The sequence below is a fragment of the Rhinatrema bivittatum genome, chromosome 13, assembly GCF_901001135.1.
Source record: "Rhinatrema bivittatum chromosome 13, aRhiBiv1.1, whole genome shotgun sequence".
Taxonomy (NCBI): domain Eukaryota; kingdom Metazoa; phylum Chordata; class Amphibia; order Gymnophiona; family Rhinatrematidae; genus Rhinatrema; species Rhinatrema bivittatum.
Genome location: NC_042627.1, coordinates 77,509,853 through 77,526,551, shown reverse-complemented (window position 1 = coordinate 77,526,551; position 16,699 = coordinate 77,509,853). Strand labels below are relative to the sequence as shown.

Below are 16,699 nucleotides of genomic sequence, written 5' to 3'. Positions count from 1 at the left end.
TTGTGCATTGGCATATTGTATGATTTGAAATACAGTAAATACATCCACACTAGATTTACACCAAGCAAAGGCAATTTGACAACCAGTTTTTGGTTAAGTACTGCATTTCCAATACCCTTAAACTCCAGAACCATCAAAATGCCAGAATGTCTTACAATAAAACTTGCAAATTGATTTTTCAAACAATTCATTCTAAAAGGCATTGTAAAAAAAACAAACAAAAAACCCCAAAACACTCAGTTTCCTCTCGTTTTTAAACTACACACACACACTTCCCTGAAGAAAAAAATACCATCCACCATCGTCCTTGTTTGAAAAACCTTCACTGCAGATTTTTCAAATAAAAACCTGTTCTCTAATTGTTTAATCACTCTGAAAAAGGTTTTGAGCTGCAGTAGGCTACATTTCTGCTCTGCCGTTTTGACAGACAGTGAATAAACACGTAAAGGAAATATCTAATCAAACCGAAATCATGAAATAACAAATAACTCACAGAGCAAACTTAAAAAGCAGCATCTAATATACTCTGAGCAAATCTGAAGAGGGGGGTTCCCGTCATTTAAAGAGAGATATCATCCCATTAATCCACAAGACGAGAACAACACGGGGATGTGTCTCCATGAAGCGACTCCGCCCTCTGCGTCTCCGTTTCTTTGAATACACAAAGCAGGGGGGGGGGGGGGGGGGGAACAAAAAGACTCCCTTTGGGATCGTCCAAGCTTTAAAGCTTGCAGAGGGGGAGCAACAGGGGATTGGTACTCCGGGAGTAGAGTGGTGGGGGGAGGAGAGGAAAGGAAGGGAGGGAGAAGGGTGCTCTGGTTACCTGAAAATCTGCTCCCAGTTTCTTGTGTGATTTCCCCAGAGACTTCTCTTATTCCTCCCGGCCAACGCTCTGCTGATGAGGCTGGAAGGCACACAAACAAGAAAGAGGTGACGGCTGCAGCTGGGAACTGAAGGGGTTTCCTACAGCAGGCAGTACATGGGGCCCACTGCCCGAGGGGCCGGGGCCGGGGGCCGGGGCCCGGGGCCCGGGGCCGGGCCCCCTCCCCCCTCAGGCCCACCCTCTCCCCTCCCCCCTCAGGCCCACCCTCTGTCCCTGCCGCACTCCCTTACCTGTCTCCCCGGCTCAGGGCCCTCTCCTGCTGTTCCGCGTCCCCACATGACACCGCAGCGGGCTCACCCGGCTCCTGCCCCTCAGGAACCGCCCGGAGGCCGCCGCCGCATCGCGCAGAGCCAACCCCTGGGCACCTCAGGTCACCGGCAAGCTCCACGGCCCGCGGCAGCCAATCAGCAGCCAGCGCTTCAGCGGAGCTCTCTGCCGTAAACGCACACGCTCGGCTCCCCCGTTTGCCGTAAAAAGGGGCTGCACGACGGCGTAAAGCAGCCAGACGTTGACGCGCAGTCCGATTGGCTGTTGCCATCCCTATTGCCCCGCCCCTTTCCGGCAGGTTGCTAAGCCGCGGGGGAGGTGTTTTTTTTGCACGTGAAGAGCGCGCTACCCAGGATGACCCTGGCGGAAGTGCGCTGGGACCTGGAGCGGTGCTGGAGCGGAGGTACCGGCAGGGCGGGGTCCAGCGTTACATATAAAGTCGGTCGTTGACGTTCTGGCTAAGGCTCCAGCGCTGGCAGCAACACTAGGTTGAAGGCACCCGTGGACTGTCAGCCCATGCTCACAGGCCCTGCTGGAGCTATGGGAAATGTGGCGGAAGGCTTCCTCTGTGTCAGTATCAGTGCCAATGTATGATTTTTAGATGGGGTTTAAATAAGGTAATAAAAGGGAGCATGACAGCTCAGGAAGCCTATTCCAAGTGTACCGTGCAGCCAGCTGGAGGAAAAGCACGGAGCTGGCGGTAGAGGAGAGGGGGGACTTGCCTGATGAGCGGAGTGCACGAGGAGGGATGTAGGGAGAGTGACAGGAGTTGAACTGTATGCGGGAGCGGATAGAGAGCCAGTGCAATGACTTGAGGGGTTATATGGGTGTAGCGATCTACATTGTACATTTTGGATAGATTGTAGTGGAAGGAGACTGCCCACTGGGAGGCCTGTGAGGAGCAGGTTGCAATGGTCTAAGCAGGAAGAGATGAGAGAGGGTTCCTGTAATGTGTTCGGAAAGGAAGGGATGTATTTTACTGATGTTATAGAGATAAAAATGGCATATTTTAGTAGTGTTTTGGAACTCACTAATTGAAGGCTTGTAGCACATCAGAAACATACAGTGAATTTCCTCACTGCATCTTAGGTTTATTTAATTACTTGGGAAGCCTTAGTAGCCTTGTCACTTCTCCCCAAATCCCATCAAAGGCCTTCACCCTCATTACTCACTTCATATCTTTAATTACTGCTCTAGTACTAGAAATCAAATCAGAATGTTGGAGAAATAAGGTCACTGTGTTATTTACATTAATAGATTATTTTTGTTCTTGCCCTTTTATTATAGCTAAGATTTACTTTGTATGTTTTATTGTATACTGCCTAGAGCCTTTGCATTGGTGGTATATAAGCAGATATAATAATAACTGTAGCATAATGTTCATAGTATATTCCAAGCAGACCAGACAAATTATTATTTTGGGATATGGTGAAACTACATTGTATTACATGTTTCCATTTTTAACAGGTATTATTACATCATATTTCTGTACTGCAACCTGTGACTTTCTAGAAATCTGCCGAATTAGAAAAAGTCAAGCATATATACAAAATTGAATTCAATTTAATTGAATTTCATAATACAATCTGAGACAGGACAAGAATTAGTATAACTTCAGTAGTGTTTTAGATATGGTACAGTCCTAAAGAATACAACAGAAAATGTTAATTTACAGGGGAGGAGAGATGGCAAAGGAGAAATGCTGGAAATAATGCTTTTTTTTGGCAGCTCGGAAGCTGATGCAAGAGTGGAGCTAAAACCCCATCTTTTTGAAGCTGCTTTTAAATCTTAACCCCTGATTGTCCTGTTTACAGCCTCTTTAATTTTTAACCATTGTCATCATAAATGAAATTCCCCAACTCTTTTGCCCTGTATGTTTGTCTTGAATAGACTGAGAAAGGACTGTCATATATATTTTTTGTACAGCACAGTCAGTTCCAGTGCAAGGATGTCCAGCCTCCCTAGGCGGTGATCTCTTCTCTCTTCTCTTCCCCGACATCCCTGAATTGCACTATCAGGGATATCTCCTACCTCCGTGTTGCACTGCGCAACTCCTTCTCTTTTCAAATTTGGTGCCCTCGCATCAATATACGGCATTTTGCCCCATTCCGGCACCCTAGGCGGCTGCCTAGTCCAGCTAATATGTCCCACCAGCCCTGAGCACTGTGCATGTTGAGTAGTGCTATAGAAGTGTTGGAAGGTGCTGGGGTCAGCCATGGAGGTGTGAAGTGGGGTGGATCTCTAGACAGAACTTTTTGAGGAAGCAACAGGGGGGCAAGTCAAAGTGGCATTTCCACACAGCATGCTGATCCCTACAGCATAACCTCCCTCCCAACCCCTTTAAATTAGCAATAGGACACTACAAGAAAAAGTCCTAAGGTCCGTCTCTTTATAAAGAAAAGATGAGCCAGTTTCAACCAATATTTCTATATGGGAGTGAAGTCGGGAATCTATATAGAATGGGACAGAATTTCAATATGATCTCTGTAACACATCCACAGAAATTCCCCCCAACAACAAAACTAGCATTTTTCCTCTTACATCTTACTAGACAAAAAAATTGGTTTTTTTTTTTCAAATTGTGGTGTTACTTCAGAACACACACTCCTTTCATTGCTAGACACTTTGTGAAGTAACATAAAACCCTGCAATAAAGACCCTTGGAATCTATGTAGTAAACTTACCATGCCATAAGAGCACAAACTCCCAGGACTCAAATGGCAGCACCCATGAAAAGGTAGCATTGTAAATATTAAACAAGGTCCTAAAATACCAATGCACACCACCTATTGGCTGCTACAGATCCTTACATAGAAACTATGCTAGCAGAATCCCTTATGTTGGTCGTGCACAGAACATGGACAGATCCTTCATCTAATTCAGAACAAGGGACCACAAATTAGAAACATGCAGATAAAAACTGAAATAGAAACCCCAAGAAGCCAGATTCTATGAGCAGTGCAAATACTGAAGAAAGAGAAACAAATGCATTTCCTCCTGTATTTTGCAAAATACAGATATAGCTATGGGAAATGTACCGTATTTTTCGCTCCATAAGATGCACCTGACCATAAGACGCACCTAGGATTAAGAGGGGGAAAATAAAAATAAAAAATAGTGTGCTAAACCGGCTCTGTTCCCGGGCGTCTGTGCGTGTTATGGAGCAGATTAGGGGAATGCATACAAATTTTTTTTGTCCCCATTTCGTTTTCGGGTCTGGAGAGGGCCATTTCGGTCCACTCCCCAGATCAGAAAACTTTTATCATTCTTTCTGTGGGAACCCCCCCCCCCCCCCCCCCATCCCAACCCTTTAAATTTAATTAACTACAACCCTCAACCTCCTGACAACCCCCCCCCCCCCCCACCAAGACCTGCCAAAAGTCCCTGGTGGTCCAGCGGGGGTCCGGGAGCGATCTCCTGCATGTGGGCCATCGGCTGCCAGTAATGCAAAGGGCCGTCGGCGCCATTTTGATTACTGGCAGCCGACGGCTCACGTGCAGGAGATCGCTCCCGGACTTTTGGCAGGGACTTTTGGAAGGTCTTGGGGGGGGGGGGGGAGGGGGTTCAGGAGGGGGGGGGGGTTGTAGTTAGGGTTTTTTTTTTTGTTTTGTTTTTTTTAATATTCACTCCATAAGACGCACAGACGTTTTCCCCCCACTTTTAGGGGAAACAAAGTGTGTCTTATGGAGCGAAAAATACGGTATATCTCTTCTAATATAGTCCAAATTCTTAAAATTAAAAATAATTTTTTTCTACCTTTTGTCTCGTTTCTGCTTTAATAGGTAGATAGGTAAGAGAAACATTACTAAGGAGTTCCCTTATAGGTTACTCTCTTTTCTTATAAAACCATGTTACATCAGTGCTCTTTAGAGATAATGCATTAGTTTGAGAACAATTAATTATTTATGAGATCTGAGTAACCCAGCCAGAGAGAGATTCTTAAAGAATATGATTTTTATTTTACATGAGGAAAGTATATTATTGATGAAGCCATGTATAGGTACAGAAACTTAAGATAATAAAATTAATGGTTTCTTACCATATACGAGTTGATTTGTCATGATCCTGGGCATACCACAAATTGGAAAGTATGGCAGTCTTGAGTACTTACATTTCATTGTATATATACCCTTTTCTTGTTGACAGCTTATGGTCTTAATGATACATGTACTTCATCTCAGAGACACATGCTCACATTTTATACAATATTTCTCACTAAAACTGTAAAAGCAATATTATTAAAATGGATATGTTTTTCAATATCTGTAGATTATAATATGTGCTCATATATTTATATATAGAAGTTTTCTCTACTAAAAAGCACTAAATTATATCCATAGAGATTCTTGATCATGTATAATACCTTAATGTCATACATGCTTAGCTGGTTAAGTGCTTTGCCTTGCCTTGTCTTTAATCAGACATTCAAATATATAAGAAGTTAGTATATTAAAAGAACTTTATTTTAATGTAGTTTATAATACATAGTCATTTATGAAAAACTCCATAAACTAGTATATGGGTCACTCTAAATCTATCTCTTAAACATGCTAGAAAATACTTTTTTTTAATTTTATTTGATTGCCAAAGACTTTATTAACAAGAAAGCTGGGAACATTGCCCAGATCATCATTACTGAACCATCTTAATGCTTATGCTTCGGTTGTATTCCCAGTCAAGCAATTATGCAGTTTTCTTTCTTTATTTAACACTGAAACTGTGAAACTGTTCCTTGGTTTTTAAATTGGAGATGTTTGCTTTCATATATTTAAACCATATTTAACAGGTAAAGAATACCTGGACACTAAAGGGGATGGACCCAGGGGTCAGATACCATGTCACTTTGATATCTGGGCATTTTATTTTTCTCGTTGGACTCTCTTGTCTGCTTTTCTCTTGTTGATCTTTTAAGTCCTTTTTCAGGTTCTCCTTTCCATTTTCTATTTCTTCTCTCTCCTCCAATCTTCTTCACTTCCTTCTCTACATCTTTCTCTGACATTGATCATTCCCTTATCTTTTTTTCCATGTCTCTCCTCTTTGCATCACTATCTACTAATAACTAGATTTTACCCTTCTCTTCTTCTTTCACTCTCCAGTCCACAGTCTTCCTCTCTTCATTGCTAAGTTATTTATTCTTATATGTTTATTTTACAAATTTATTTACTGCCTCCCGAGTTTCTCAAGAAATTGGCCTACCAGTTTTCAATTTCCTGCTCTTACCCCCTCCCATTTCCCCTCTGTCTTTCACCCACTTCCTAGTCACCCATTTCCACCTTCTGTACTCACCCCTGCCAACTTCTTCCTTCCTCTGACTCATTCCCTCACCAACCCCAGCTCCTCCCCTGTCATTCTTCCCCCTTCCAGCATGATCCAGCCCCTATCTTGTCTCTTACTCCCTACCCAGCTTCCTGTTCCCCCTCTTTCACCTTCTTCCCAGCCCCTTTTCAGAGACCAATCCTTTTCTTCTTTCTCTTATCCCCTCTGCAGTCCCCTGACTCTTTACATTGCCTCTCAGCTCCTTCAGGTCTTTCATACATCTCACCCCCTCCTTCCCTTCTTGCTCCTTCATCTCATCCCCTCCCTTCAAAGGCTTTTCATCCTCCTCACCCCTTTCTCCAGAAGTTCTCCCCCCCCCCCCCCCCCACATCATTGCCTTTTCTCAAGGCTCTTTTTCTCATTCATACCCACTCTTCAAAAGCTCTTCTCCCCTTTCCCACTCCCTCTGTCCCTCCAGATGCTCTCTCCCTTTAGGTGCTATTCTCCATTACCCCCAGGCTTCTCCTGCTCCCCTCCCTCCAGATGGTCTTCCCCCATTTTCAGACACACACTCTCTCTCTCTCTCTTCTTACATTGCTGCTCTTTTCCCTTAGACTCTTTTCCCTTCCCATTCCTCCCTCCTCTGACTCATGACTTGTGTTCTTTCTCTGTAATATAACAGAAGGTATATCTTGTTTCCTAAACCTAATTAATCCCAAAACCTAAGTAAACACTTCAAACTAAATGTTTCACAAAAAAACAATAATACATAATTTATTTCACACTGTTATGTTTATTATTACAAAATTTTACAAACATCAAGTTATTCTTACTAAATTAATTCAGCAGCTCTCTATTGCATTTGCATTATGGAAACAGATCCTACAAGTGATAAGTGAGCAGGTGCCACAATTTAAAAAAAAAAAAAAGTGATGTAAAGACTTCAGTAGGTAATTTGCCATCTTTATTTGTTTATTTAAAAAGAACTTATGTACCACTACAAAAAAGTCATAGCAGTTTACAAATACAATGTACATAACAAAAGTAGGTTTATGTATTTACAAATAATTAAATAAACATATCTTAATCAAGAAAACAATACTAGGCTGCTGGATTTTGATCTGTGCCAGAATTCATTATGTAGCTGTGCTATCTGTTGCAAATTCCTGATGATACAGCCAGGAGTTTAGGTCCTTTTTGTATCTGTTTGCATTTTCCGTTGTTCTGGCAGGTTATTTCATAATGCGGGGCCGGCAGTGGAAAAGGCCCAATCTCTTACTTCTCCAATATGAGGAAAACAAACTGCAGGGATGTCAAGGAAGCCTTTGTTTTGTGAATGTAGGGTTCTTGATGGTGTGTAAATACGTAATGCTGAGCCATGGTACATTTCAGGTATCAATTAGCATTAGTGCTTTATACTGTATTCTTTCCCAAATTGGTAGCCAGTGCAGAGCAGCTTACTTCCTTGTTCTGGATCATTGTTATAGAAGTGCTGAAAAAAAAGTCATGTTGAAGGTCTTAAATTAATGCATTCTTATAATTTACATTCAGTTTCATGTGCAGGAGGAGCTGTAGAAGGCTGAGAACCTGCAGGGTTTTGAGGAAAAGGTTGCACTTCTTTTTCATACGGTGAAGGTGGAATTAAAACCTGATTTCAGATGACAGCACGTACTCTCACTTATTAAGGAAACTCATCTGAGTGCAGAATATTTATTTTGACAGCATGAGAATTGGAACGCTCCCAAAATGGTTACGATAAATGAGAAAAATAGTTCTTCAAAAGATGAGGCGAAGGTGGAAGAAGAGATTGTAAGTTTGCATCAGATATATAGAAGCATGCTGGCTGGAGATCCATTAAGCAGGGGGAGCCAGGATTGTGCATCTCTCCTCAGCTCTCAGACTGCACTCCAAGGACATCAGCCAGCCGAGATCAAAGCATGTGGCAGTGGCCAGAGCGGTGTGACCATAGATGACAGGATCTCCAGAGCAGAGGACAAAGCTGACCATGCAGTGCTTGAGACCCAGCTGAAAGTCTGTCCACAGGAAGCAGCATTGCTTCGGTTATCTCTGATCAAGACAATAATTACCAAAGTGCTGTGTCCAGAAACCAAAGACAGCAACAGACACAAGTATGCCGAGATCATTTCGATTCTACTGAAGCAGAAACAAATTGATTCTCAAATGGTAAGAGTTGCTGTTTTTATTTAATTTTCTAAGAAGTTTCAGGAAACTGAGAAGTGTTTTAAGAAGCTGTGTTATCTTTATCTATAGATTTCCCTGTTGGGGTGTTCTGACAAGCTACTGGCTCACATGGCCTCAAAATGCATGGCTTACCTGGTGCTTTTTCAGTTTAAGGAGGAGGTGAGTATGCAAAGCTCCTGTGTACAAATTCAGCACTGGCCCTCTACACTTCCAGTCCTCCAGTCCTGCAACTGGGTCAGTGTTTCAGGATATCCCTAATGAATATGCCTCAGATTTTCATACAGTTGAAGCGGCGTGCATGCAAATCTCTCATGCGGCCCTCGAGGACTAGAAGTGAATAGCACTTCTCTGCACCCAGGGGAAGAGTAGTCACAGCAGCACCAAGGTCGGCCTCTTCTTACATTGCTGCATCAACAAACAAAACATTCCCAAGATTTTAAGAAGGTTGTTTCGTTTCACCCTGTAGCAGATATTATAGATCTTTTCAGAGCTGCATAGAGCCCTTCAAATGTCTTCTGACCTATATAGTAACATCTCTGTATGACTCCTTTGGGCCAATCGAAAAACAAATAGCGACCACCAATCATTTTTCATAGTTTTCCTGCGCCCTCTGACTTTGTGCTCCATTTACAAGTCAAAGTGCATGGGAAATCTACAAGGAGATAGTTGGATGAAACGGTACCCCCAAGGCAGGTGGGTTGGCAATGCCGAAATTTGGCCCAGGTCAGGATTGTCTATAGATAGTGGATTTTGGCCTCAGTTCTGAAAGCTTGAGCAGGTAGGAGACACCGAAGGGGAATGTTTTTATACAGCATCAACAAGTATAAATCTTGGAGGAAGAACAGGATTGGTGACAAATAAGACCATGACTTTATAATTGCAGCTGACTGGTATATGCCAATCCTGGCTCTTGTTAAATTGTTCTATTGTGTACGTTTTAAAAAAACTAAACAAATGGTGGAGCCATGATAAGACATGTGTGCCATTACATGAGTGCTCCAGAAAAATGAATATTGAAATATCACGTGGCATGATCCACCTATGTTGTGTTATTGTATTTTGCCTGTGGATTAATTGGATTACTTGGATTTGTTTTCAACAATCGTATTTAGCTAAGATTTGAATTAATTTTTGTGTCCTGTGATTTCTCCCAAGTTAATTTGTATTTTTCTTAAAGAGTAAAGTTAATGAGGCTTGGCTGCAAGTTTGCCTGGAGATGTTCTCGGATCCTGCGACAGCCCCACCGGCGGAATATCTGGGCTCTCTGCTAGAGGTCCTGAAAGGCGTTTTCCGGGACAGGCGCCTGAACGCAGCGGGTGGGATGCCTTGATTACTACTCCTGGCTTTTCCTTTTTGTTGCGGTGCTTTGCTTGCATTTACTAGGACGATTGAGCTCCGTTTTCTCCATAATTCAGGCAGAAGGCGCACGAGTAATTTAGCAGTGGAGACACATGGGAGTAGTTCAGTAGTGGGAGCTGTAGGAGGCGTGCTGGATATGTTGAGGATTTAATAGATCATCCGGTGCGGTCGCAGCTGATCCCCCTGCTATCTGGGGCCGATGCAATAAAGCGCACCTAACCCAGCACGCAGATTTACACGTGGTTGGACACAAGCTTTGAACGCGCTAGAACAGCATCCGATGCAATAAGATTAGTGCGTCCAAAGCACGCACCCAAACAAATGCACAGCCGATAGCGCTCATCACATGTAAATTCCGTGTAGATAAGGCTATTGGCTGTTACTCCCAACGAGAAAATCGCTGGGTGCCTAACGCACACTTTTTAATGCAACAAATTTAACTCCAGCCCTGCAGGTGGCATAAAGTCAATCTGCGAGTCAAGGGCTCAGGAGAAATTTAAATACAGACCTCTGTGGTTCCTCCTCCTTAATATCGTTGTGACACTTAAATTTACTGATTGTTGTGTTGAAAAATAAGTATATATTGGGTTGATTAAAAAGGAATAATAATAATAATAATTCTTCTGGACGCACAATGGAGACGCAAGGAGCCCTTACTATGTGCATGTTCAGCAAAATTGGCCAGAAGAAGCGGGATAAGAAGCGGGATAAGAACGGACACTCGCATTGAGCGCCAGTTGCAATTGCGGGCGCCCGATGCATTTGCGTGCTAGGGACGCACAATTCTCCCCTAACGCATCCTTTTTTACGCAGCCCCTCATTTAAATATTGCATCGGGTGCCGTGGGGATGCGCTATGAGCGCCCGTTTCTAATGCGTGTCTGATTGCATCGGCCCCTTAGTGTCAGGTCCTGCTGGGAGGGGAGATTGAGGAAGGAGTGGGGGTCTGTGGGAAAACTCATAATAATAATAAAAAGTGAGTCTAGGAGCCCTAAACAATTGCTTAGTTTGCTCATGCCTAGTGCTGGCAGTGCCCTGGAAATTCTGCATTTATTTTATTCTGTGCAGGATGGTTTATTTGAACTCTTTCACTGTGGATGTGCACTGTTGGGAGTGATGCTGTGGGTCGTTGATGCCTCTCACGTTAGCTGCTTTTAACCCTGATGATGATGATTGGCTGTTGTATGACTACCCCTGATAGAGCCCAGCCAGTGGCCGCCTTTTAAATTCTTGTCATTCAGGGATATATTATTTTTTGTCCTGCAATTTCCTCCTGCTTCGTTGGGCTTCCAACTCAGTTGGAACCAGGACTGAGATCTGGTGCCAGGAGCCTTTATCACATCTACCCTTGGATGTCTTTTTCCCTTTGGATAATGACATTGCATTATACAGTCCTCGGAGAGGGACCATGCACTGGGGTTTCTGCCAGAGACTCGGTGCTGCTGTTGCACGATGCCTGTAACCTCCTCCTCCCCCCCACAGTTGTGCAGCATTCCCAGTCCCAGAAGACCTGAACCCCAAATCAATCCTAGGTCCCTCCGCATGGCAGTGCAAAAGACCTGCTGCAGGCCTGTTCCTTTCTGGGTTTTGTTTCATACAAAGCAACAGCTGCATAAAACATATACTCAAGAAAGTTAAAATCCAGTGCAGGTCACTGAGCTGCCAAATGGCATGACGTTCATTCTGGTCCAGCAAAATTGACTGGATTGCGTGAGTATTGATTAGGTTTTTGTCTGGTAGTTATGGTCCATTGGACCTGTAAAAGAGGGCACGCAGGACACCATCTGTGTTTGGTTAAGACACTCGAGGAGTAGACTCTTGATTTGTAAATCTGTAAGATCGTACGACCTGTCCTGAGCTCCTTAACACGGTTCTGGTTGTTACTGCTTGTACTCACTAACAAAAATGCTTTTGACCAAAAAAAAAAAGAAATAAAATATGTAATTGCTTAAGTCCTCTAATATCAGAACTGCCAGGCTGGGTCAGACTGAGACTCCCTCAAGCCCAGTATCCTGATTCCAACAGAGGCCAGTCCAGGTCCCAAGTGCCTATCAGATCTTGCTTGTTATGTGAGTGGGCTGGAGACTCAGTGAGGGTGATAGGATTGCATGTTTCTGAATCTTCACTTTCTTTCTAATGGTTCTTTCCTCTCCGTCTTTCAGAAAGTTTGCCGAAGCTCCTAGGCCCCTTGGATGCCACGTTGGAAGGCTTGTACGACTTTCTTTTGTCTCTGCCTTCCAGTCATAGCTGCAGGAATAATGACTTGTCCTGTTTCATAGATTTGCTTGAAGTGCTTGTAGCCTTCAGAGTCCGACTGAGGCTGTGTTTCATGTGCCAGAGGATCCCGTTTCTGAAGGCTTCCCAAGCCTTGGCGTTGGTCACCTCTCCTATTCCTTATTTCATCAAGAAGAAACTTGTCCTATTACTTAAGAAATGCCTCCTCTCTAAAGCAGGGGAAGACCTCCTGCCTGCCCCCTTACCTGCCTGGGCTTTGCAGGATCCCTGTTCGGGGACGGACATGCTGGCGCTGGCTCAGGCCATCTTGCGAGCTGTGGATTCTGGGTGGCTAAAGCAGATATCCGTTGGTAAGAAAAGCAGCCACTTTGGAGGCCCGGCCACGGTCTCGGAAAACGATGCTCACCCTGGCCCTGACATTGGGATCCTCCGAGCACTGAGTCTGACTTCTCTTAAAGCTTTGGAGATCAAGCTCCAACCTTCAGCATCAGGAGTTGGGGTTAAAGGTAAGTTTTGGATGTGTTGGAAGTCTGTAAAGACGATGGTGTACCTGAGCTTCCAGCGTCACAGCCTCTACGCTCTCCTCTTCTCCCTTACCTCGCACACTCTTTGCTGGTGTGAGGCAGCCTGGCCCTCTGCTGTAACTTCCTGGGCATGAGCTTTCTCTGCATGCAGAGTGCCTTCGGGTGGTTTGCTGTGTGTAGAGGGACCTTGCTGTGCCTGTGTGCAGCAGAGCCAGGAAACCAGACTACAAATATATTTTTTTGTGTTTCCCCCAATGCCACAAGCACATTTTTAAGTTTATGCTTTTTGTGGGATGAGCTGGGTGGCTCAGTGGCAGTGCTGTGTCCTGCCAAGCAGAGAAAGGGAATCCTTTCAAACTCGGCAAGAGTTTAAACAGAAGTGCAGAACGTGGTTGGGCAGTACACCATTAGGTCTTGTGCCAGAATGATTGGGTATGAATTGAAAACTGTTTCTGGGGGCTGTGAGGGGAGATAAGGGAAAATGTCCTCTTTCTGCAGGGACGTAGGAACAAGGAGCTCTGCATGGAAGTGGATCTGCTGCTGCCTAAGCATGTGCACAAGCTCGGATTTGGATGTAAAGTTGTTGCTGGGGCATAGACATAGCTTAGGTCTCCATGGTGCTGCAGATAACCAGGCCACACTCTCCGCCCTGCTTTGCAAGGAGTAAACGTGTGTGCATGCATTTAGCCCTATAACATGCAGGTGCCTTGTGTTTTGTGTGGGCTTTAAAAAGTGTAATTTTACAGTTAGGGGCAGAGCTGAAGATTGACCTGCAAGGTTTCCTTCAGAAACCAAATTCACAACAAATTGCACTGTTCCCCATGATCTCAGGGCACTGGAAAAATCTGGTTTCTGTAAAATTCTGCATGGCACATTTTGTGGGAAATTCCTCTATTTTAAAGGCTGAACATTTTCATGCGGAGTAATTTCTTCTGTAACAAATCTGTGCTTTGTTTTAATGTCTATATTTTAAACTGATGTGCTGCCTGTGCTATGCGTCCTTTGCCCACTTGGTGGCAGTGCTTTCCTGAAGGACACTTGCTCTGCTAAACTGCCAGAAGAGCAGGCCTCCGACCTGCGAAATAAGCCTGAACAGGAGGGTGAGCAGGTGGTCCTGGTTTACCTCTTAGCATCTCTGCACACGTGGTTTCAAGTTCCCTTAGAACAGCAGAATTTTGAGATCCCTCGATGCAGTGGGATGGAACAATTGGGTCACCTTGTCAAAGGTAGAGAGAAAAACCATTCTCCTCTCCTGGGCTTCCTTTTCCAGGTGATGTGCAGGGCTTCATGTCGCAGCTGCTGACGTTCCTGCAGACCCATCTTCAGAGGCCCTGGCTCGGACACGCCTGTGAGTGGATCTCCATCTTTATTGAACAAGATGACGACATGCTAGAGGCTATGAAAACTCTGCTGACACTTTATTTAGCGTGTGAGAGGTTAGTGTTTTCTAAGTGGGACTTTCCTGTAAAGATGTAATTATTAAACCATCCCTTTCTTGTTGTTATCATATAAATTAGCATATCCTCAAACATATAATGTCACAAAATTGTAGAATGTCTTAGCAAAGAACCACCAGGAATATTTTGAAAATGGTCATCCACTGTTTAGTGTTTCTCTGCTTTATAGTTAAGTTCTATCCTACTTCAGCTTATTATGTATTTACATATTCTTATATTTCCCGATATCCAATAAATCGTTCAGCAAAGAGAATCCATCGGAACATTCACAATTACTATTATTAATCATTTGTGCAGCACTGTACATAATGGATGGTCCCTACTCCTGGGAGCTTACAGTCTACTCAAGAAGGAGAAACAGCATACGCTTGAGTTAGGAAAGTAAAGCAGCTGGTTTATAATGTGTTTCCAGCAAGAAACTGCCTGCTGTGGGGTAAAGAATCCACTAAAAGTCTTTCAAATGCCTCAGCTGGGAGAGAATAGCTTGGTGAGAACAGGCTTCAGGATAGGACTCTGGCTAAGAGAAGCAGGGGCAATTCACTGGGAATGGAAAACGAGCAATCAGGAAGATCCCACGTCTTCTTTTATTTCTGAGAAGACATTGCTGTTTACATTTTTACATCTTCCCCTTAGCTGCTTCCCTCCATTATGAATCAATGTAAAGCAGAAGCACGGCTATGCTGATCCTTACCAGAAACATTAGTACAGGAAGAGGAACCCTAACTGAGGAATTGTTCTTTATTTAAAAAAAAACAAAAACTAAAAATTCAAGAAGGAAAAGCGGTGGAAGAAAGCAACAAAGGTTGATATCTTTTTTTAGCAATCTAGCTACTGCTGTAAGATGGGCTCTTCAGTGCTCGTCAGCTGGGCGCCACTTCAGAAGCACCCAGGTGTGAGCAGGAGGAGGCCGAGGGCCTTCTGCCCACTCTCTTGGTCCTCCATTGCCTGAAGAGGAACTGTTAAGGTTTTTTCCCTTCCTGTTCTAACCCAGCCATACTGGCGCAAGCCTCTTCCTAGCGCCTGGTGTGTGGAAAGCCCTGCTGCTTCTTACATTGGGTCAGATGAGGCAGATGTACGGCTGCTGTAGTGTTGGGTTAATTTGTGTTGGAACTTAACTTCTTTGCAGATTATGCAGTGAATCTCCTGCGGTCCAGCACCACGGGGAAGAAGATGCCCCAGGGAGCAGGCTAACCCATGACGGCGGCTACAACCCACACTGCCTCTTCTTGTTCTTTTTACACAACATTGTGTTTGATGCCACAGTCCTGCTCGACTTCCTGATTTCCTCCGAGACCTGCTTTTTGGAATACTTTGTCAGATACCTCAAGCTTCTTACAAGAGACTGGTCACACTTCTGTCATGTCTGCACGCTTTTCTGCCCCCGGGCGGTGAAAGATGCCTCATTTGTGTGTGAGTCTGGCACTTCAGAGCCCGACCCCAGTGTAAGCAGTGCCTTCTGTGAGATGGAGGAGGGTGTTCCTCTGTCTTTACCGCCCACCCAAAAGCTTTGTGTAACTGTTAAGAGACCAGGGGGCAAACAGTCTGTGAAACCCAGCCTGGCTGATGCCTCCTCTTTGGGTGCGCCTCAAAGCCTTGTAGATTATGGCAGCTCTGAAGAGTCTGAACTGGGATCACTGGCAAACGCCAACCAGAGCTGTGCAAGGCAGCTAGGCAGCTCCGAGATGAGAGGAATAAACAGAGCTGAACTGGAAACAGCTTTTCTTAAGCCAAAAGCTGATAGTACCTCCTCCCTTCAGAAGGAGCCCTGCGATGATGGGGCCCCGACAGAGGGGCCACTGCTCCGCTCTGTAAGATGCCTCCAGGAACTGCGAAAAGCAGTTTCCCGCTTACACGGGAGAAACCTCTTCCCGTACAATCCCACAGCACTGCTGAAGCTGCTGGTGCATATTGAGAGCCTGGCAGGGAGACGCATGGACTGAGCCCTTCCGGACATGCTCTGCTTCCATTCAAGCAGCCATCCTTCTCCAAGGGGGGTTTGTATTTTATTTTTAATTACTCCAAAAGTTGCAGGGTAATAGCAGGTCGTCACCATATAAAGCATTAATAACAACGAATATATTTTAAATGTATCCCTCCAACCCTCCCAAATGTGGGGTTTTATCTTTCAGCGGTATTAGCCTGACAGGTTGCCAGCAGTACATAAAGGGGTGTGACGTGGAGGCAGCAGTTGTGTGGCACTGTAAGCCTTAAACCAGAAGGCCTCGGATCCAGGCTGGTGCTGCTGCTCCTCACGACGACTCCACCCAGGCTTAAATCAGGGCTACACAACTCTGCTCTTCAAGCGCCACTGGCACCAGCATTGCCGTCGGGGATCCTGAAAGCAGTGTCAGCGTGCCAAGCTCCCAGGGACAGGGGGGTTTGGGACCAGACTGGCCAGGAGCAGGGGATGGGGAGGATCCTCAGGCCGATGCCCCCACGGGGGGAGGCGGGAGCTGTGCCTAACGTCAGTTGGAAGGATTTTGCAAGGTGGGAAGACCAGGCCTGCACAGAGAGATG

General features: G+C 44.8%; 2 protein-coding genes across 3 annotated transcripts in view; one reads left to right on the top strand and one right to left on the bottom strand.

Moving 5' to 3' along the window:
- ASB7 (ankyrin repeat and SOCS box containing 7) overlaps positions 1 to 1,333 on the bottom strand; it is a 45,404-nt gene extending 44,071 nt beyond the window's left edge. The window contains exons 1-2 of the mRNA XM_029575059.1: positions 1,114 to 1,333; positions 824 to 904 (exon numbers count right to left, since the gene is read on the bottom strand). The gene's annotated coding sequence lies outside the window, so the exon portion shown is untranslated. The remainder of the gene's footprint in view (positions 1 to 823; positions 905 to 1,113) is intronic.
- Positions 1,334 to 1,443: 110 nt separating this feature from the next.
- LOC115075335 (protein Lines homolog 1-like) lies at positions 1,444 to 16,308 on the top strand. Of its 2 annotated transcripts, none has more exons than XM_029575637.1 (7): positions 1,444 to 1,553; positions 7,958 to 8,590; positions 8,678 to 8,767; positions 9,786 to 9,924; positions 12,129 to 12,707; positions 13,996 to 14,161; positions 15,309 to 16,308. In XM_029575637.1, exons 2-7 carry the CDS (start codon positions 8,153 to 8,155, stop codon positions 16,120 to 16,122), a joined length of 2,226 nt encoding a protein of 741 aa, XP_029431497.1. In that variant the 5' UTR covers positions 1,444 to 1,553; positions 7,958 to 8,152; the 3' UTR covers positions 16,123 to 16,308. The 2 variants fall into 2 exon arrangements, with proteins under 2 accessions (XP_029431497.1, XP_029431496.1); XM_029575636.1 differs by having other exon boundaries at positions 1,464 to 1,720.
- Positions 16,309 to 16,699: the final 391 nt, after the last annotated feature.

Coding starts and splice junctions, on each gene's coding strand:
- LOC115075335 (XM_029575637.1), top strand. CDS start 8,153: ATGGTTACGATAAATGAGAAAAATAGTTCTTCAAAAGATGAGGCGAAG. Junction 8,768..9,785: donor TTTTTCAGTTTAAGGAGGAG/GTGAGTATGCAA, acceptor TTTTTCTTAAAG/AGTAAAGTTAATGAGGCTTG. Junction 12,708..13,995: donor ATCAGGAGTTGGGGTTAAAG/GTAAGTTTTGGA, acceptor TTCCTTTTCCAG/GTGATGTGCAGGGCTTCATG.